The sequence below is a fragment of the Aquarana catesbeiana genome, linkage group LG12, assembly GCF_042186555.1.
Source record: "Aquarana catesbeiana isolate 2022-GZ linkage group LG12, ASM4218655v1, whole genome shotgun sequence".
Taxonomy (NCBI): Eukaryota; Metazoa; Chordata; class Amphibia; order Anura; family Ranidae; genus Aquarana; species Aquarana catesbeiana.
Window position 1 is genome coordinate 229,346,248 of NC_133335.1, and position 20,272 is coordinate 229,366,519.

The 20,272-nt window shown below is 46.6% G+C and overlaps 2 protein-coding genes across 2 annotated transcripts in view; one reads left to right on the forward strand and one right to left on the reverse strand.

Moving 5' to 3' along the window:
- Positions 1 to 13,180, forward strand: part of BTBD17 (BTB domain containing 17) — a 22,040-nt gene extending 8,860 nt beyond the window's left edge. The window contains exon 3 of the mRNA XM_073606883.1: positions 725 to 13,180. Within this exon, the coding sequence (XP_073462984.1) occupies positions 725 to 1,805 (1,081 nt within the window). The 3' untranslated portion in view covers positions 1,806 to 13,180. The remainder of the gene's footprint in view (positions 1 to 724) is intronic.
- Positions 12,642 to 20,272, reverse strand: part of KIF19 (kinesin family member 19) — an 82,775-nt gene continuing 75,144 nt past the window's right edge. Inside the window, exon 20 of the mRNA XM_073606882.1 lies at positions 12,642 to 20,017. Within this exon, the coding sequence (XP_073462983.1) occupies positions 19,860 to 20,017 (158 nt within the window). The 3' untranslated portion in view covers positions 12,642 to 19,859. The remainder of the gene's footprint in view (positions 20,018 to 20,272) is intronic.

Here is a 20,272-nt window from a genome sequence, read left to right on the forward strand (position 1 = left end):
ACCGCGTATAGAACGATCGGATTTTCCGACAACTTTGTGTGACCGTGTGTATGCAAGACAAGTTTGAGCCAACATCCTAGGATTTTGTTGTCGGAATGTCCGAACAAAGTCCGACCGTGTGTACGGGGCATAAGAGAGGACTCAGTGGTGCTATCAGATGTCACACTTGGTGAACAGCATGGGAACAATATAGCGGGAGCTGGGGGTCTGCTGAGCTGGGGTTCTACTGGGCCTCTATTTAAAACAAATAGAAAATCGTCTCACACAGGGCATTTGCCAAGCTTCATTAAAACTTCAAAAAAACATCAAAGGAGCATCAAAAACACATAAAAAAAGCATGTTGAAGCGGTAGGCGCTTTAATGTGTGTTTGAAGTCGAAGGAAGTGTAAATGAGCCCTGACACAGTTGACCAGCTGCCATCATTCTTTTCAATTCGAGGGCACATACTGGCCACAGAGTCTCATTGGACAGTGTAATAAAATATTTTAATCAAAGAGGAGGCAAGGAAAGGTTTTTCTGGAAAACCGAGGTAATACACAGTGTTCCCTCTCAGGTAGCAATATTATATTGAAGAGTTGAGGGTCCAGGTTCACTTTACCTCATAGCAATCAAGCAGAACCCATCTTAGACTTGTCTTGACATTAGCATGGTGAATTTTGATTTATTGAGATGCAATTCTAACTTTTTTTTAATCTTCGTGCAATAACCTATATTTGTCCTTTAGGTATTTTTACTGTGGGGAAATATCCATCCAGTTAAGCCAAGCCATCGCGCTGCATCGGCTTGCCAGCAAATACCACGTTCCCGCTCTTCAGAGAGGTGTCACAGAGTATATGAAGTCCCACCTAGCTAGTGAGTCATCTCAGGGCCACGTGGTGAGTTGGTACCATTATGCAGTAACCATGAGTGATGAAATACTTCAGGAGAGCTGTCTGAAGTTTCTGGCCTGGAACCTTTCCACTGTGATGAGCAGCAGCGAGTGGACGACGGTGAGCGACAACCTCATGGTGTCCCTGGTACAGCGCTCTGACCTGGTTCTGCAAAGTGAGTTAGAACTGTTCAGCGCTGTGGAAGAGTGGATCACGAAGAGCAACCCAAACGCCTCCATTATTGAGAGGGTTCTGAGGTCTATCAGGTACCCAATGATCTTGCCAAACCAGCTCTTCCAGATGCAGAGACAGTCAGGCCTACTGGCCACCTACCAGAGCTTTATCCAGGATCTTCTCTTTCAAGCTTTCCAGTTCCATTCCTCATCTCCGCTACATTTCGCAAAGTATTTTGATGTGAACTGCAGCATGTTTATTCCTCGGAATTACCTGTCTTCATCTTGGGGTTCCCAGTGGATCATCAACAATCCAGCCAGGGATGACCGAAGCTTTAGCTTTCAAACAGCACTAGGCCCAAGCAACCATGACTCCAGCAAGAAAATTACTTGGAATGCACTTTTCTCTCCACGCTGGCTTCCCATTAGCCATCGACCAATCTACTCAGAGTCCGTGTCCAGCTCTTCCCAATCCAACCGCCTCGAAGAAGGAAAACCGCGGCTGGTAGTGACTTCGGCCATGAGCGGTCTAGATTTTGCTGGTGTTACGTTCCAGAAAACCGTGCTTGTTGGAGTGAAGAGACAGCTTGGCAAAGTGTTTGTGAAGCATGTGTACAGTGTCCACCAGAGCACCGATGAAGTGTCTGACTTCCTGGCCCATGCCGACCTGCAGAAACGCACTTCAGAATATCTGATTGACAACTCTCTGCATCTCCACGTCATCATCAAGCCCATCTACCATTCCCTCATCAAGGCGAAGTGATACAGACCCGGGCTGCAGAGACGCTTAACCTTGCCATATGGATACAATTATGGTACTTAAATCTACCGGCGTGGCGGAGATCTAGAATTGCTAGACAAGCCACACAGAGAGTTTGTTTGACAACCGTGTAGCAATAAAAGGATCTACAGATCTTCAACTGTCTACTGAAATGGGTTTTAGAGTCTGGAATAGATCAGCGTTTCAGTATAAAAATCTGGAATACCAAGCCAATGCATTCTGAGGGTTGGTCACCATGATCAATTGCTGAAGCGGGCTTTAGAAGAATAGGCCATTGTACTCCCCAATTCCCCAAACTCCTTCAAGTCCCCTTATCTAATCCTAAGCATCACTTTAAGCCAGGGGTCTCCAAACTTTTTACACAAAGGCCAAGTTTATTGTCCTTCAGACTATAGAAGGGCTGAACTGTGGCCAGTGTGAGTAGAAAATAGCTGGTGCTTGGTGATCCGTGAAAGTAAAAAAGAAAATACAACGTGGCTGTGGCCTATAGGAGGAGAAATAATGCCCCATCATTGATATTAGTGGGAGGAATCGTGCCCCATGATTGGTGTCAGTGGGAGGAGTAGTGCCCCATTATTGGAATTATTGGGAGGAACAGTGCCCCATCATTCGTGTCAGTAAAAGGAATAGTGCCCCATCATTCGTGTCAGTAGAAGGAATAGTGCCCCATCTTTAGTGTTAGTGGGAGGAATAGTGCCCCATCATTGGTATTAGTGGGAGGAATAGTACCTCATCATTGGTGTCAGTGGGAGGAATAGTGCCCCATCATTGGTGTCAGTGGGAGGAACAGTGCCCCATCATTGGTGTCAGTGAAAAGAATATAATAGGTGTCAGTAAAAGGAATAGTGCCCCACCTTTGGTGTCAGTGGGAGGAATAGTGCACCATCATTGGTATTAGTGGGAGGAATAGTGCCCATCATTGGTGTCAGTGAAAGGAATAGTGACCCCGTCTTTGGTGTCAGTGGGAGGGATAGTTCCCCATCATTGATATTAGTGGTAGGAATAGTGCCCCATCATTGGTGTCAGTTGGAGGAATAGTGCCCCATCGTTGGTGTCAGTGGGTGGAATAGTGCCTCGTCATTGGTGTCAGTGAAGGAATAGTGCCCCATCTTTGGTGTCAGTGGGAGGAGCATTGCACCATCATTGGTATTCGTATGAGAAATAGTGCCCCATAATTGGTATTAGTGGGAGGAATAGTGTCCCATCATTAGGTATCCGTGGGAGGAATAGTGCCCCATTGTTGGTTTCAGTGAAAGGAATAGTGCATCATTGTTGGTATAAGTAGGAGGAAAAGTGTTCCAACATTTATATCAGTGGATGAAAGGATGCTCCATTGTTGGTGTCAGTAGAAGGAAAAGTGCCCCACTGTTGGTGTCAGTGAGAGGAAATATGTCCCCCCGTTCGTGTCAATGGAAAGAATGGTGCCTCATTGTTGGTGTCAATAGAAGGAATAATGCCTCACATCAATGAAAGGAATAGTGTCCCAAGGGCTGAATAATAGCAGGCAAAGGGCCACATCTGGCTTACATCCGGCATTTTGAAGACCAGTGCTTTAAAGCCTCATGAAAGGGGCACTTGACAACCCCTGAAATGTATTGGCTTGTTATCCTGGATTTTTTAAGACTAAATAAATATTTCCATTTCAATCTTTTTTTATTAGAAACATACAATAGGAATAACAGTAATTACATGTTGTCATAAAACGTGGAGGTCCGATGGGGGGCCAGAAGCTCCCTTTAACATTTGGCATGTAACATGTATTTGATGCAGACAATATAATTGGCTAACCTGTCCTTAAGACTATCAACCATCTAAGTATAATGTATTCAGCTACACCCATATAACTACTATGTTCTGAACTGAGCTGGTTGACCGGACCCTCCGAGGAGAATGGTCTCAGTGTAATAGAATTGGTCAGGGTCACACCGTGCCGTGCCCTCCAGGGTAATTAATCCACCTCTATGGGTTCACACTGTGGAGTAACAGAGCCTATGGTCCCAGCCCGATGACGAGCCTCGTCCATTACCGCACTCCCTTCCCAGGGGATGTCTACCTCGGCAGGCTCCCAGGTCACAAGAGTCCCAGGAATAGGGAGGAGGGAGTTGCTCACTTTGGGCCAGCTCCAGCTCAATCCAAAGTGTAGCAGGCTATCCTCTATGCATGATATTCCAGTATGAGTGGTAAATTTCCTTGCAAAGAGCTGAGTGTTAAGCTTTCAACATGCCGATAACAAGTCTGGTGATATGTACCATGAAAAAGAGGTAAGAGAGAAAGTGGGGGAGATTAGGAGGGGAAGAAAAGAGATAGAGGAGGGGGAGGGGGTATGTGGTCCCTTTGGAGATTCCTTCATGTATGTAGGTGACCCGGTTAAAGCGGGATCTTGATATGTGTGGCCCATGGTTCCCATACCTTTTCAAAGCGTTGGACCGTGTCCAGCAGCTTTGCAACTGTTTGATGTTGGGTCATGATCAAGGATATTTTCCGCTTAGCAGCCAAGATTGACACTGTCGTTTTTTTTCCCAGGCTTTCACTAAGGTTATCTTGGCTCCCAAGCACATGAAGAAGATATGTATGCACTTGGTGGTGTTGTTCACCCTACGGTTCAAGAGAATAAATGGGGGGTCCTGAGGAACTTGAGTCTCTGTTACCTTTTGCAGTACATGAAGGAATTTATTCCAGTAGCCTCTTATACGGGGGCAGGACCACCATATACGAAGCATCGTGTCTACATGCCTGCATCCTCTATAGCAGAAGGGAGAGGCGTCTGGAAATATCTTCTATAGTCTAGCGGGAACGTAATACCATCTCGTGAACACTTTAATGTTAGCTTCTATCAGTGAGATGGTCAAGATACCTTTATGCCCCGTACACACGAACGGAATTTCCGTCGGAAAAATCTTGGATGGTTTTTCCAACGGAATTCTGCTCAAGCTTGCCTTGCATAAACACGGTCACACAAAAGTTCTCTGAACTTTTGACCGTTAAGAACACGGTGACGTACAACACTACGATGAGCCGTGAAAATGAAGTGCAATGCTTCCGAGCATGCTTTGAATTGTTTCCAAGCATGCATGGTTTTTTGCGCGTCGGAATTGCATACAGACGAACGGAATTTCCGTCAAGAACTTTTTCAGTTGGAAAAATAGAGAACCAGCTCTCAATCTTTTGCTGGCGGAAATTCAGACAGAAAAAGTTGGCTGGAGCATACACACGGTCGGAATATCCGACCAAAGGCTCCCATGACACTTTTTTTTATGGAAATTCCGCTCGTGTGTACAGGGCATTAAACGATTTGCGGAAGGCTTGAAACCACTTGTCAGGGTCCAGATGGTTATCCAGATCTGCCTCCCAGGATTGGGCGTAAGTTGGAGAGTCAGCCTTGTGTGCCAGGGAAGAGTATATGATGGAGATGCTGCCCTTTTGAGACCCTATGCCGGAACACCATTGTTCGTACATGGTTGCTTTGGGAGGTCCCGACTTGTCAGTCCATAGTGTGTGGAGGAAGTGTCTGATCTGGGAAAGTCTGAACTTTTTGGAAACTTTTACCATTTGAGGTAAAGAAATGTCCTATCCTGAAGAGCCCCTTATTCAGCCACCAGCGAAATGCATATACAGTATATTCATCCCTGGGGGGGAAAATCAGGGTTGTGAAATAGGTGTGAGAGGGGTCTCAGGGGAGATATTAGTTGTGTGTGTTTATGTATTGTATCACATAGTGCTAGGGAGTGAGAAAGTGTGGGAGCCAGGATAGCCGGTCTGTGTTTTGCTGGCCGCCAGAGTAGAAAGTCGAACGTATGGTGGGGGACCCCAGACGAAACTGACAATTTTGGAATGAAGCTTCGTCAAAGTGGATTTTTTAATAGGGATAGGAAGGGAATGAAAAAGGTATAGTAGATGAGGCAGTAATGTCATCTTTACGGCATTTAACCTGCCCAGCCAGGATAGGCCACCCTTCGACCACGTGTTTAGTTCTACTTCGAGAGCGGAACATATGTGGATAGTTGGCTGTGTATAGGGTACTAACGCTGTTGGTCAGTTTGATTCAGAGGTAGAGGATCGCTTCTACTGCCCAGGAGAAGGGAAAGTCTTGTTTGAGTTGGTCTATTAGTTTCGGTTGGATGGATATGTTAAGTTCTATTGATTTGGTTACATTTACTTGGAGACCGGAGATAGACCCAAAATCCTTAAGTAGCCAAAAAACATTGGGGGTAGAGATTAGCGGTAAGGTTGGAAATAATAGCATGTTGTCAGCGAAGAGGGCACACTTATGTTTGGTCCTGATGGCTATAGCCAGTGATTCAATCGCGATTGCTAAGATCAAGGGCGATAGAGGGCAACACTGCCTTGTCCCTCTGCTGATATCAAAAGACTCAGAGTAATGCCCCAATAAACTTGGGCATTCGGTTTAAAAAAAAGGGTGTGTGTATAAGTCTAAGAAATTTGACTCCAAACCCCCAACATTCAAGGATGTCAAAGAGGTAAGGCCAGGACACCGAATCAAAGGCTTTCTGCAGGTCTGACGATAACAGGAAGCTTTCATGATGTGGCCCCCCCATCCCATTGGGATTGTAGGAGGGAGATCAGGTCAATTGCCCTACGAATTTGGTCCGGGCCTTGTCTCCCCCGGGATGAAGCCCACCTGATCTTTGTGAATGTATCCAGCAATAAAGCTGAAAAGTCTTGTCGCTAGGATTTTTGTCATGGTCTTAAGGTCATTATTTATCAGCGAAATGGGGCGATAATTACCGACCTCGCTCACTTCTTTCCCTGGTTTGGGTATGACTGATATAAAAGCAGTATTCAGGTCGCTAGTTAGAGGGGCTCCATCCTGAAGAGAGTTAAAGAAACAAGCAATGTAGGGTGCTAGGCAGGTGCCAAATTTTTTATAGTAGCAGACCGAGAAACCATCTGGCCCTGGGGCGGAGGCCAATTTTAAAGGTTTTATAACTTCCAATATTTCGTCTGAGGAGAAAGATTTGTCTAGTTGTTCCTGGTGGGTTCACTTTAGGTGGGGTAGGTTGAGGTCTTGGAGAAACGCCTCTCTTGTCTTGGGGTGCGTATGAGGTTGGTCTTTGTATAGGTTTGAGTAGAAGTCATGGAAAAAGTCCATGATTCCCACTGGATTTTGGGTTAAAGTTCCCGTCTTGGTGCGAATTTTGGGGAAGGCCAGGATACGCATCTTTGGACTTAGTTTAGCTGCCAGTTTAGAGCCTATCCTGTCCTTTTTGGTAGTAAAAGTGAGCCCCTGTCCACCGTATGTGTTTCTCGGCTTAGGTGGTTAGGGAGAGGTCTGGGGTGGGGTTGCTTTTGCGGAGTTCACTTTTTTCCCGGCGGTGAGCCGGTATTAGATTTTTAGATGAATCCTTGAACCGCCGACTGAACCCCCTTAACAGATCTTTGGTAGGCCCCTGATTCTAAAGTTGTAGTGTCTCGACCTGTTTTCCAGGTCATCAATTTTGGAAGTAGCCGCTTCTAGTTAGTCCTGCAGATCCTGGATTCTGGCGGTATTATGGTTGATTCTCAAGGCTGCTTGATCAGTTTTCTGTTCAATTACCTCTATTCTCGTGCCTATTTGCTGCAGATCAGCATGGATGGAGGCTGTGATCTGGGCCGCAGTATGTGACAGGCCTCTGGTTAGCATTTTGGAGAATACAGCCATCATGGAGGGGAAGTCTGAGGGGGTGAGAGAGGTGTCCCTGATATCCTGTTCCCATGGGTCTGGGCTGCTTAGCAGCTCCTGTAATGGCGTTTGGGCAAGTCCTCCCAGAGCTCTCCCTAACAGGGATTCAGTGGATGCAGGTGAGGGGGCCACTTTCTGTGGGGTACTCATGGTGGCTGCCGATTGATGGGAGGAAGGGAGATCAGTGTGATCCTGGTATGCAGCACAGGCTATGCCTCATGAGTATGTAGCCGCCATTTTGAAATGGCCGGGCCGCACCGCTGCTAAATCTAATTCCCGGGAGTGTCCCCGGTTGGCTGGTGGTTTCGCCAGACCAGAATGAGGGCTCAGACGGCTGTGGTGTGGGTTATAGGGCTGAAGCAGCGCGGAGCTCCCGGACTAAGCGGCCATCTTGGACGCTGCCGCCCATGCGCCCCCCTCGACTAAATAAATATTTCTGGACTCTTCCACCATTGGTGTTGCAGTCTTGTTTCCTCCAGCTCCTGGTCCTTTCTTAAGGGTCTTTCAAGTTCCTGAGTTGCCTAACCAGAGCCATTAGGTAATAGAATCCACCCATACATCAAAATAGAGGACTAAAAGAACCTCCTATCTGCTCTGGTGGAAGAATATCCATCCAGGCTGCTTCTTCAGGGGTTGTCCATTCTTTTAGAATACCTACCTCAAGGTAAACCTGTCATGATAGAAGTATGGGGGCGGCCAATGCTGAACTTCTAAAAATTATACCGCTCTTCAGCTCTCTACACAAAAATCTTGAGGAGAATTTGTAAAATTGCCAAAATTGTAAACAAAATTGGGTTTATTTCAGGATTCCACCCGTGACTGGTACACTGTTTGGGTGTTCGATTCACCATTTAGATCAGGGGTCTCCAAACTATGGCTCGGGGGCCACATCTGGCCAGCAGCTGGAGTCAGTAAGAGTTTCCTGGATGTGCATCGATTGAGGATTAAGCAGAGCAGAGGCAGCATATGGTCTCCTCTTCTAATGTAATGGAGGACTGTGAAGGGGGCCATAATGTAAAGGGAAGACTCTGATCCGGAACCTGATGTCAGGGATGACTCTGATGGGGACCGTGATATAAGAGGGGACTCGGATGGGGATGACTCTGATAGGACCCTGATGTAGGAGGGAAGTCTGGTGGTGACCTGATGTAAGGGAAGACTCTGATGGGGACTCTGATGGGGACCTTAATGTAAAGGGGGACTCTGATAGGGACCCTAATGAAAGGGAAGTCTCTGATGGGGACCCTGTTGTAAGGGAAGTATCTGATGGGCACCCTGATGTAAGGGGAAACTCTGGTGGGGATGAATCTGATGGGGACCCTGATGAAAGGGAAGACCCTGATGGGGACCCTGTTGTAAGGGAAGACTCTGATGGAGACCCTGATGTAAAAGAGCACTCTGATGGGCAATCTGATATAAGAGGGGACTCGGATGGGGATGACTCTGCTAGGGACCCTGATGTAGGAGGGAAGTCTGATGGCAACATGCTGTAAGGGAAGATTCTGATGGGGACTCTGATGGGAACCCTGATGTAAGGAAAGACTATAATGAGGACCCTGATATAAGGGAAGACTTTGATGAGGACTCTGGTGGGAACCCTATATGTAAGGGAAGACTCTAATGAGGATCCTGATGTAAGGGAAGACTCTCATGGGTACCCTGATGTAAGAGGGATTCTGATGGGGACCCTAATGAGAGGGGGATTATGAACAGGACCCTAATATAAGGGTGGACTCTGATGGGGATGACTTGGGATAGGGACCCTGATGTAAGAGGGAAGTCTGATGGCAACCTGATGTAAAGGAGGACTTTGATGGGGACGTTGATTTAAGGGTGGACTCTGATGGGGATCCTGATGTAAGGGAAGACTGATGAGGTTATTGATGTAAGGGGGGACTCTAATGGGGACTCTAATGAGAGGGGGGGATTCTGAACAGGTCCCAGATATAGGAGTGGACTCTAATGGGGATGACTTGGATAGGCCCGTTGAAGTAAGTGGGGGACTATGATGGATACACTGATGTAAAGGGGACTCTGATGGGGACCATAATGAAGGGGACTCTAATGGGGACTCTGATTTACTTTTTTTTTTTGGACCGCTAATATTTGTAAAATATATAATGTGGCCCTCACACTGGAGTTTGGTGGCCCCTGACACACTAGCCAGCGCTTCATTTAGCTGCACCTGTCATGAAGGATTAATAGACAGCAAAACTTCTCCTTCCCGGGTCAGTCTCCTCCATTCATTCTATTTCCGTTGTCAGTGAAATCTCCCCTCTTCTTGTATTCCACGGCATTCCTGGCCAACCCCCAGAATCCGAATCCTCAGCTCTCAGCAGATGTCCGCAGATTTTTCATTTACAATGTACCTTGTCCCAGAGATAGGAAGTCTCTCAAAAGAGAGCAAATCCACTCACAGTTGTCACCTCAACAGGAGTCCCCATTGGAATAGCTCATCTCAGTTCCTGTTCTGGTGACAACAGTAAAACATGGGATTTCCCATCACTCTCTGTCTCAGGGGTAATGGTCACCAAGACAGATAGAGAGGGCGAATCACCCCTACAGAAGGTCTAACTCAGGGGTAGGTAATCTTTGCACGCCAGCTATGGTGAAACTACAAATCCTATGAGGCATTGCAAGACTGATGGCCACAGGCTTGACTCCCAGAGGCATGATGGTGTAGCGTCCCCCTGGGTCTACTGAAAGCAGGTTCCGACCTCCAGAGGCAGGGGGCGAGCTAGCATTTACCCCAGGGCTGAGTCCATGGCTATAATTGGGCCATTGGAACAGAGATCAGGCACCATTCACTTTAGATCTTTTTCAAAGCTTTAATGCAGAACTTGAACGGAGGTAGTAGGAGAGAGGGTTAGGGGTCTTAAAAACTAGTAGCAGACCACTTACAGATTCCTTGGATCCAGAAAAAGTACAGCTTCACAGTACCAGAACCTTTAAGGCAACACTATAAGCACGTTTTAGATGTAGGTGAGTCCTCCCAAATGAGTCACCAGGCCATTCTGAGAGACCAGCCTTCATCTTGGCCCTCTCCAGCAGGGGTCCTCCCCTGGATCTTCTCCACTTGGCTTGGCTTCTTCCACGCCGGGCAAGACAGCCTAAGGACCACCTCATGATTAGTAGGCCCCAGACAGGCTTCAGGGCCTACTTGCAGAGTTCACTTCAGCAGTACATCCTCAGGCCAGGAGGGCCTGAGGCAAGAGAAATCGAGCACATGGCCTCCCCCAAATATATATCCTTTCCCAGAATGCACCAGTGGCTAAGAACCTCCTACTGGGATGGCTGGAAGAAGAATAAATATTCATAACTCAATCTAGTTCTACTTCTCATACAGGCCTGTGGTGCCAGTGATAGTGAGAAATGCACAACCTAATTGAGATTAGGGAAAGACCAGATAAACTGTACAATCAGTCTGAGCGCCTACAGCTCAGCCAAAAACTAAGATTTACATTATAGCCCCAGTTTAGGACCAGGGGGCCACAATGGGATTTGTAGTTTCACTGCAGCTGGCATGCAGAGGTTGCATACCACTGGTCTAACCCTTCCCTACCGATTTTCAAATGCGTTTTAAAGGGTTGTTTTCATTTTGTTGGGCTATGCAAATATCTGTATTCAAACGCAAATTTTGGCAGATTTTGACAAATTTCACACAAGATTTGCTATACTGAGGTGTAATATGGGGCATTTCTACTGCATTGTTCTCCAGTATAAGCAACCATCACGTGTTATGCACCTATCCCAGGAAGACTATTACAGTGCCTTGAAATAGTATTCATACTCCTTGAAATTTTCCACATTTTAAAATGTACAACCAAAAACGTAAATGTATTTTATTGGGATTTTATGTGATAGACCAACACAAAGTGGCACATAATTGTGAAGTGGAGGGAAAATTAATTATATTATCATTAATAAATATGTGAAAAGTGTGTGTGTGTGGGGGGCATTTGTATTGAGCCCCCTTTACTCCGATACCCCACTAAAATCTAGTGGAACGAATTACCTTCAGAAGTCACCTAATTAGTAAATAGAGTCCACCTGTGTGTTATTTAATGTCAGTATAAATACAGCTGTTCTGTGAAGCCCTCAGAGGTTTGTTAGTGAACAAACAGCATCATGAAGTCCAAGAAACACACCAGACAGGTCAGGGATAAAATTGTGGAGGAGTTTAAAGCAGGGTTAGGTTATAAAAATCTCCCAAGCTTTGAACATCTCACTGAGCACTGTTCAATCCATCATCCAAAAATGGAAAGAGTATGGCACAACCGCAAACCATTGTAGAAAGAAAGCCATAAGAAGTCCTGTTTGCAGTTTGTGAGAAGCCATGTGGGGGACACAGCAAACATGTGGAAGAAGGTGCTCTGGTCAGATGAGACCAAAATTTAACTTTTTGGCCTAAAAGCAAAACGCTATATGTGGCGGAAAACTAACATTGTACATCACCCTGAACACACCATCCCCACTGTGAAACATGGTGGTGGCAGCATAATGTCTTGGGGATGATTTTCTTCAGCAGGGACAGGGAAGTTGGTCAGAGTTGACAGGAAGATGGATGGAGCCAAATACAGGGCAACCTTAGAAGAAAACCTGTTAGAGTTTGCAAGACTTGAGACTGGGGTGGAGGTTCACCTTCCAGCAGGACAACGACCCGAAACATACAGCCAGAGCTACAATGGAATGGTTTAGATCAAAGCATATTCATGTGTTAGAATGGCCCAGTCAAAGTCCGGACCTAAATCCAATTGAGAATCTGTGGCAAGACTTACAAATTGCTGTTCACAAACTCTCTCCATCCAATCTGACAAAGCTTGAGATATTTTGCAAAGAAGAATGGGCAAAAATGTCCCTCTCTAGATGTGCAAAGCTGGTAGAGACATCCCCAAAAAGACTTGCAGCTGTAACTGCAATGAAAGGCGGTTCTACAAAGTATTGACTCAGGGGGGCGCCATACAAATGTACCCCACACTTTTCACATATTTATTTGTAATAAATGTTGAAAAGCATTTACCATGTTCCTTCCACTTCAAAATTATGTGCCACTTTGTGTTGGTCTATCACATAAAATCCCAATAAAATACATTTACGTTTTTGGTTGTAACATGACAGAATGGGGAAAATGTCAAGGGGTATGAATACTTTTTCAAGGCACTATATATGAAGCTGGAGTTCAGCATAAAAGTCCCCTCAGCCATACAAAGATTTTTGCTTGATAAAGCCAGTAACTAGATTTCCTCTCCCTTCCTTTGGTGTCACCGGGACAGGAAGTGAGTAGACATCCTCCCCCAATGATGGTGTTAGCAGACATTTTTCAATCCACACTCAAAACTCCCACAATCCTCCATCCAGAAGAATCACCAAAATTACTTTATTTTCAATTCATTTATATAAAAAGACAGCAGACAGGAAAAAAAAAAAAAAAAAAAGATTAATACGAACATACAAAGTTAATTGAGACACAGACATCGAATGATCCGAAATACAGATTCAGTAGAGACGCCTCCCGGGGGAAGCAATACAAGTGCTAGTTCTGACGAGTTCTCAGTGCCGATTAATGTACATAGATTCTAAGGTGAGGTGTAAGAAAAAGTGATTTGTAATAAATGGCTTTTGTCTAATAAACAGTGTGATTTCCTCAATAAAAGTGCGCCGTGGTGATATGAAATAATGTGTCCACTGAGCGTGTTATTAGGGGCCCGTTCACCCGGAACGCGGTGCGGAAAATGCAGAACGCGCTGCCCTTGCTAGACGTGAACAGGTACTATTAACTGTTAACGCCACCGCAAACACAACGTATTCGCGGCCAGCAAACCACACGGGTGTGGCGCAATTCTTAAAAGTTTCGCCTGCCCCTTCTCTTCGCCCCTCCTGTAGTTTCCTGCAGGAAGCCTGTAGTGGGTGGAGCCTGCTGGACCCCCCCCCCGCAGCTCTGCTTTCTCTCTCCTTGTGCAGGAGGGACTGGTCTTGTCTCCGCCCCCTCCTGTAATTTCCTGCAGGAAGCCTTGGTGGGTGGAGGCTGCCAGGCTCCTCCCACAGCTCTGCCTTCTCTCCTTGTGCAGGGTGACTGGTCTGGTCTCCGCCCCCTCCTATAGTTTTCTGCAGGAAGCTGGTGGTGGGTGGAGTCTGGTTTTTTTGCACATTCCCTTGCATTTGGCAGCCTATTTAAATGAATGAGCTCCCAAAAACGGAACGCGTTGGAATGTGCTCCTTCCAGTGTGAACTGGCCCCAATGGGAGAAGCTCGCAAACCATTGTTACGGCCTCTGTTTCTTTAAGGTAAAGCTGCTTTCTGATTGGCTGCTGTAGGTTACTGCGTTTGACATCACTTAGCACAACAGTCCTTGTCATGTGTTTCCCTGGAGGTAAAGGTGCGCTTGTTGCTGATTGCAACCAATCAGATGTAGCTTTTCCTTTTCTCATGGCTGCTCCCTGGCATCTGGGTTCTATAGATAACACAGCCTTGGTAAAAAAAAAAGAGGGGGCCCTGTGTTCTAATAGATAGATGCACCACATATGCAGGTTATAGTAGCTGTCAACCCCATCTAATGACATTAAAGGGTTAGCTCGCCTTTACAAAAAAAAAAACTGCCACCAGTGCACCTGGCGCCATTGGCAGCATGCCCCCTATTAATTACTATACACAGCCACAGAGTAATGTTAATCACCCCCCCCTCCTCTATAATACAGGGTGTATTAATCATCCCCCCTCTATTATACAGGGTGTATGAAACATCACAGGGTGTATTAATCATTCCCCCTCTATTATACAGGGTGTAGTAATCATCCCCCCTCTATTATACAGGGTGTAGTAATCATCCCCCCTCTATTATAAAGGGTGTATTAATCATCACAGGGTGTATTAATCATTCCCCCTCTATTATACAGGGTGTAGTAATCATCCCCCCTCTATTATAAAGGGTGTATTAATCATCACAGGGTGTATTAATCATCCCCCCTCTATTATACAGGGTGTATTAATCATCCCCCCCCCTCTATTATACAGGGTGTAGTAATCATCCCCCCTCTATTATAAAGGGTGTATTAATCATCCCCCCTCTATTATACAGGATGTAGTAATCATCCCCCCTCTATTATACAGGGTGTAGTAATCATCCCCCCTCTATTATACAGGGTGTAGTAATCATCACCCCTCTATTATACAGGATGTAGTAATCATCCCCCCTCTATTATACAGGATGTAGTAATCATCCCCCCTCTATTATACAGGATGTAGTAATCATCCCCCCTCTATTATACAGGATGTAGTAATCATCCCCCCTCTATTATACAGGATGTAGTAATCATCCACCCTCTTTTTTTGATTCACCTTTGCCAAAAAAAAATCCTGATGAACAGTAACAGCTGGGAGTGTCTTAGCAACGTCTTTGCAATAAGGCGGGAAAGGACGATGCCATCTCTGGGAGTATTTCAGCCAGACCTCTAAAGGTACATAAATGGCCTACACCTGGAGCAAGGGCATTATCCAGCTCTGTAGATAAACTGTGCAGCTTTGACCAAAGTTGGATAATGTCCTTGCTATTTACGTAACTCCCAGAAATGGCATGATCCTGTCTTGCCTTGTTGCTAGGACATTGCTAAGACACTCCCGGTCATTATTGCTCACCAGGGCTTTTTTTGGTAAAGATGAATTATGCCTTTAAGATTACTCGGTGGCTGTGTATCAGAAACAATAGAGGGGGGCGTGCCGCCAATGATTTAAAGGCAGACGACGCTGGGTGTGGGCAGGGCGTCGCTATTCATACTGCACTGTTCCTCGTGGCAGCTCAGTAATGTTGCTCTGGATATACAAGGCACTATTACTGAGCTGGTTGCTAGGATGCAGGCAAATGGACTGCACGACCCTATTGGTTGCTATGGTGCGGGCAGGAGAAGAAGTGATCAACAAAGGATGAAAAGAAGTATTTTAGAAAAAAAAAACGTTAGTGGGTGACCAGGTCCAGCAGCGAGCCATCACCTGCGGCAAAATGGAAAACTGCACCCCCTGTCCCATTGCTAACACATAACTAAGTTAAGTGTACCGCCATGCATGCCCTGGTGCACCCGCACTCCTCTCCCCCGTGCACCAGCTGCCTTAGAAGATGCACAGCCATTCTCTTGATTGCTACCTGCTGCTGATGAGTGACTGCACATGCGTGGTGTGTTTTTCAGGTCAGCTGTGGGTGGTTGGGGCGTGAGGGGCAGAGTGTGGGTGGAATGCAGCGCAGTGTGACAACAGACCTGGTAGAAAGGGAGCCGTGGTCTGCTAGCTCCCCACCATCGATCCGCTGTGCAAGGGCGCTGCACCTGGGTGCCTTTCACTTCTGCCCACCCCCTGTCCTGTCCCCGAAGGCAGCTTCAGTTCACCGACGCTGGGCTGGAAAATTCCGTGACTTCAATTACCATTCGTGCATCTTGAGATGCTGATCACAGATATTCACAGTAAAATCATTGCATAGTAATAAAAAAGAGGGCTCGTGCGCACGGTGGTCCGCAGGGTCAACTCTCCCGCGTCATTTTAAAAATTTAACAAGGAAGGTGGGGAGTAGAGACATTTGCATAGTTATTTTGGAGGGGGGGGGGACCTAATTAAACAAAAATGTTGTCATCTTTTAAACAGCACAGACATCTCCAAAAAAAAACACCTTTCTCCATCCCTCATTTTCACCATGGCCGGATTAGGCTGATGCTGGGGTAGGCGCCCCCCCAGATTTCAGTTGTGCTCCACCTCTGCCTGCCAGCAGAACCCCTGTCTTTCGCTCAGCCAGAAGTGACCCCTGCCTTCTGCCGTGAAACCTGTCTTCTGCTTGGCCAGCAGTGGCCCCTGTCTCCCACCCTGTTGGCAGTGACCCCTGTTCTCCACCCTGCTAGCAGTGACCCCTGTCCTCCGCCCTGCTGACCCCTTTACATTGCCCTGCTGACCCCTGGGTTTCGCCTGAATGACTCCTGTCCTCTGCCCTGCAGAACCATGTACATTGCCCTGCTGACTCCTTTCCTCCACCCTGCGGACCCCATATACTGCCCTTCTGTACCCTGTTCCCCGCTCTGCTAGCAGTGACCCCTGTTCTCCACCCTGCTGACCCCTGTACACTGTCCTGCTGACCCGTTTTCCCTGCCCCCTGATGACTCCAGTCCTCTGCCCTGCAGAACCCTGTTCTCTACCAGGCAGAACCCTGTACACTTCCCTGCTGCCTCCTTTCCTCCACCCTGTGACCCCATATACTGCCCTTCTGAACCCTGTGCTCTGCCCTGCTGACCCCTGCCCTCTGTTCTTTGGTTCCGAGTACACTGTCCTGCTGGCCCTTGTCTTCTGTCCTGGGGTTCCCTGTACACTGCCCTGCTGACCCCATACACTGTTCTTTTGACCCATGTACACTGCCCTGCTGCCCCTGAACTCCGCCCTGTGGTTCCCTGTATACTGCCCTGCTGGCCCGTCTTCTGTCCTGGGGTTTCTTGTACACTGCCCTGCTGACCCCATGAACTTTCCTTCTGACCCCTGTGCATTTCCACTCAACCAATGGTCTCTGAACACTGCTCTACAAGCTACTGACCCTATCCCTTGCCCTGCTGACCCCCTGTACACTGCCCTACTGACCTCCCATCCTCTGCCCACCTGACATTTTGTACTGCACCCCCACATCAGATCCAGCCCTGGTTTGCACACAGAGAGGGCGGGAAATATGTTTCTACAGAGATAAATAATTCTGTCTTCTGTCCAGCTTCTGATCCGTCTCCTTTTCCTCAAAAAAAAAAAAAAAACATGGCGAAGGAGAGATGGGGCTGTGAACGACCGTGTGCCCAGCCTAACAGTATAATAGACCCCCCAAAGGCATTTGCCAACCCAGCAGCTCCCTGGATCATAGATCAGAGTTCAATGACTGCAAAAGTCTCCGTCAGTATCCAGGCCCCCCCAGCCCCCACTCATTGCATATCTGATATTTAAAGGGGATTTCCAGAGTACAAATCAGCACTTAGATTACAAAACACACTATGAGACCAATTTTGAATTGGCACCTATAGAAGTGCCTGCACTGAAGGTTACAGGTCAGTTCCTGTGTTGCAGATACTGATGTTGCTAGTTGAAGAATACTGAGACTATAGAGATGGGTGCCAGCGTTGGGTCAAACTGCATTGTGTGTCGTGGCTGCTTTGTCGTCCAATGAAACAGAGGTAGGACCTGTTCCACTGCGGGCACCGCCCCCTAACTCTGACGATGTGCATCTACGGACATCGCAATAGGGTATAAACTGTTTTTTTAAATTATTTCCCATTGGATAGTCTATGCTCACCACCAGTTCCCATTGGATAAATTATCCTCCCCACTGGTTCCCATTGGATAATCTATCCTCCCACCTTTTCCCTTTGGGTAATCTATCCTCACCACTGGTTCCCATTGGATAATCTATCCTCACCACCATTCCCCATTGCATAACCTATCCTCACCACTGGTTTCCATTGGATAGTCTATCCTCCCATCATTTCCCATTGGATAATCTGTCCTCACCACAGGTTCCATTGGATAATCTATCCTGGCCACCATTTCCCAGTGGATAATCTATCCTCACCACTGATTCCCATTGGATAGTCTATTCTCACCACTAGTTCCCATTGGATAAAGTATCCTCACCACCAGTTCCCATTGGATAATCTATCCTCGCCACCATTTCCCAATGGATAATATTTCCTCACCACTGGATTTCATTGGATAAATTATCCTCACCACCGGTTTCCATTGGATAATCTATCCTCACCATCATTTCCCATTGGACAATCTATCCGCACCACTATTTCCCATTGGATAATCTATCCTCACCACCATTTCCCATGGGATAATCTATCCTCACCACCGGTTCCCATTAGATAAATTATACTTGCCACTGGTTTCAACTGGATAATCTATCCTCACCACTATTTTCCATTGGATAATCTATCCTCACCACTGGTTCCCACTGGATAAATTATCCTCATCACTGGTTCCAATTGGATAATTTATCCGCACCACCATTTCCCATTGGATAATCTATCCTCAATACTGGTCCCCATTGGATAATCTATCCTCACCACTGGTCCCCATTGGATAATCTATCCTCACCACTGGTCCCCATTGGATAACCTATCCCCAGCGCTTGTTCTGGTGACAACTATACCATTTTGGATTTCTCATTCCTTTCACAGTGGTCACCAGGACAAAATAATTGGGGAATCTCCCCAATGGGGACACAGACAGCTATAAAAACTCCTTTCCTGTTATATCAAAAATAAAAATTTTTGGATATCCTTTAAGAATTCGTCTTTTGCAGGCTGCTAATGAGTCCATTTTTTTAGGTCACTCTAATCTCTAATTTAATTCTTTATTTAATCTAATTTTTTTTAAACTAATCTCTGTCTAATTCTTTAATTTAATTGAATGCAACTTAAATTAATCTCCATTTAATGCTAATTAAATGGTCCCTTTAGTCTCTCGTATACTCACCCCCTGCCACATAAATGGCGCAGAGGCCACAGCAAAAAAAAAAAAAAAGGGGGGGGGGGAGGGAATTTATATATAAAGCAACCCCCTAAGACCCAGCATTGGTCAGTGACCGTCATACCATCAGCTTAAATTAGCGTCATACTGAAATCTTGCTGGATACAAAGGATTTAGCCCTCCATGGAGTCCAGTGACCAGTGCAGGTTGGTAGAAAAAATTTAGCAAATTTACGTTGAAAGGAAAAATTGTCTTGCAAAATTGATTTTATAGAAGAGTGGAGCCTCTACAGGAGGACCCCTGTGTTGGGGTTTGTAGTAACTGAAACCCCCAAAAAACTTTTGTCCTTGTGCGTTCCTGCTGTACCAATGTCTAAGGTACGGTCATTTATAATGAAGGTGGGTTATGGGTAAGAGTTCAAGGGTGGTGGTCACCATGAGTCAACAGCCTTCTGCTACTGCAGGATAGCCAGCAAAGTACCACCCCAGATGAAGGGAAAGGCCACAGCCATGATTCAGCGGGTTGGAGGTATTAAGGTAGTCCCGATACAGGCACTCCAAACATTGCTGCATTGACCTCCTCTGTGCAATACTGACGCTGGCCGACTCTCCTTCTTAGCTCCGGCACTCCACCATGTGGGCAGCCCGAGGTCCTTGTGTCCCTTTCACCTCCTTACTGGCCTCATTGCAGTCACTGAGGGGATTCGTAATACCTGTCAGGTAAGGAACGAGGGGCGTGCCCACCAGAATACCGATCCAATACCGATTCATTGATACTGCTAGAATTAAGTCGTTCTGAACCTCAAGTCAGCTTAGTCCCATCAACGCTTGGCCAAACTCCAGGCCCGTTTCTTGGCTGTACTGCTACGTACCGACCACCACCGCTTAATATTTTCGAACCTTCATCTCTTTGCCTGTTACGCCGGCGGTGTTGGAGTTGACGTAGTTGAACCGCGGACGCTGGTTGGTGGTTTGCTTCTTCGTGTTGACTGGGGGGTTGGGCTGGGACCCCGTTCCCTGATGGTCCGGCTGTTTCCCTGGTCCTGTATGGATTGAGAAGAGAACATTGTGAGTTGTTGGGACTTTCCTAGACCTATTAGCTGATAAATCACAGTAACCAACAACCAATGGGGTTGTAATGGGTGTTTTTAATTGGGTGCAAGGTACTGGTGGAATTACTGCCCTAGCAGCCCATGTGGCTACTATAGACCAGGGGAAGGCAGGGATTTGGATCTGGGACAGAAGATGTGCGAGTATGGCTGACCCCTCCAACCTTGCAGCAGCTTGGAGCATAGCGA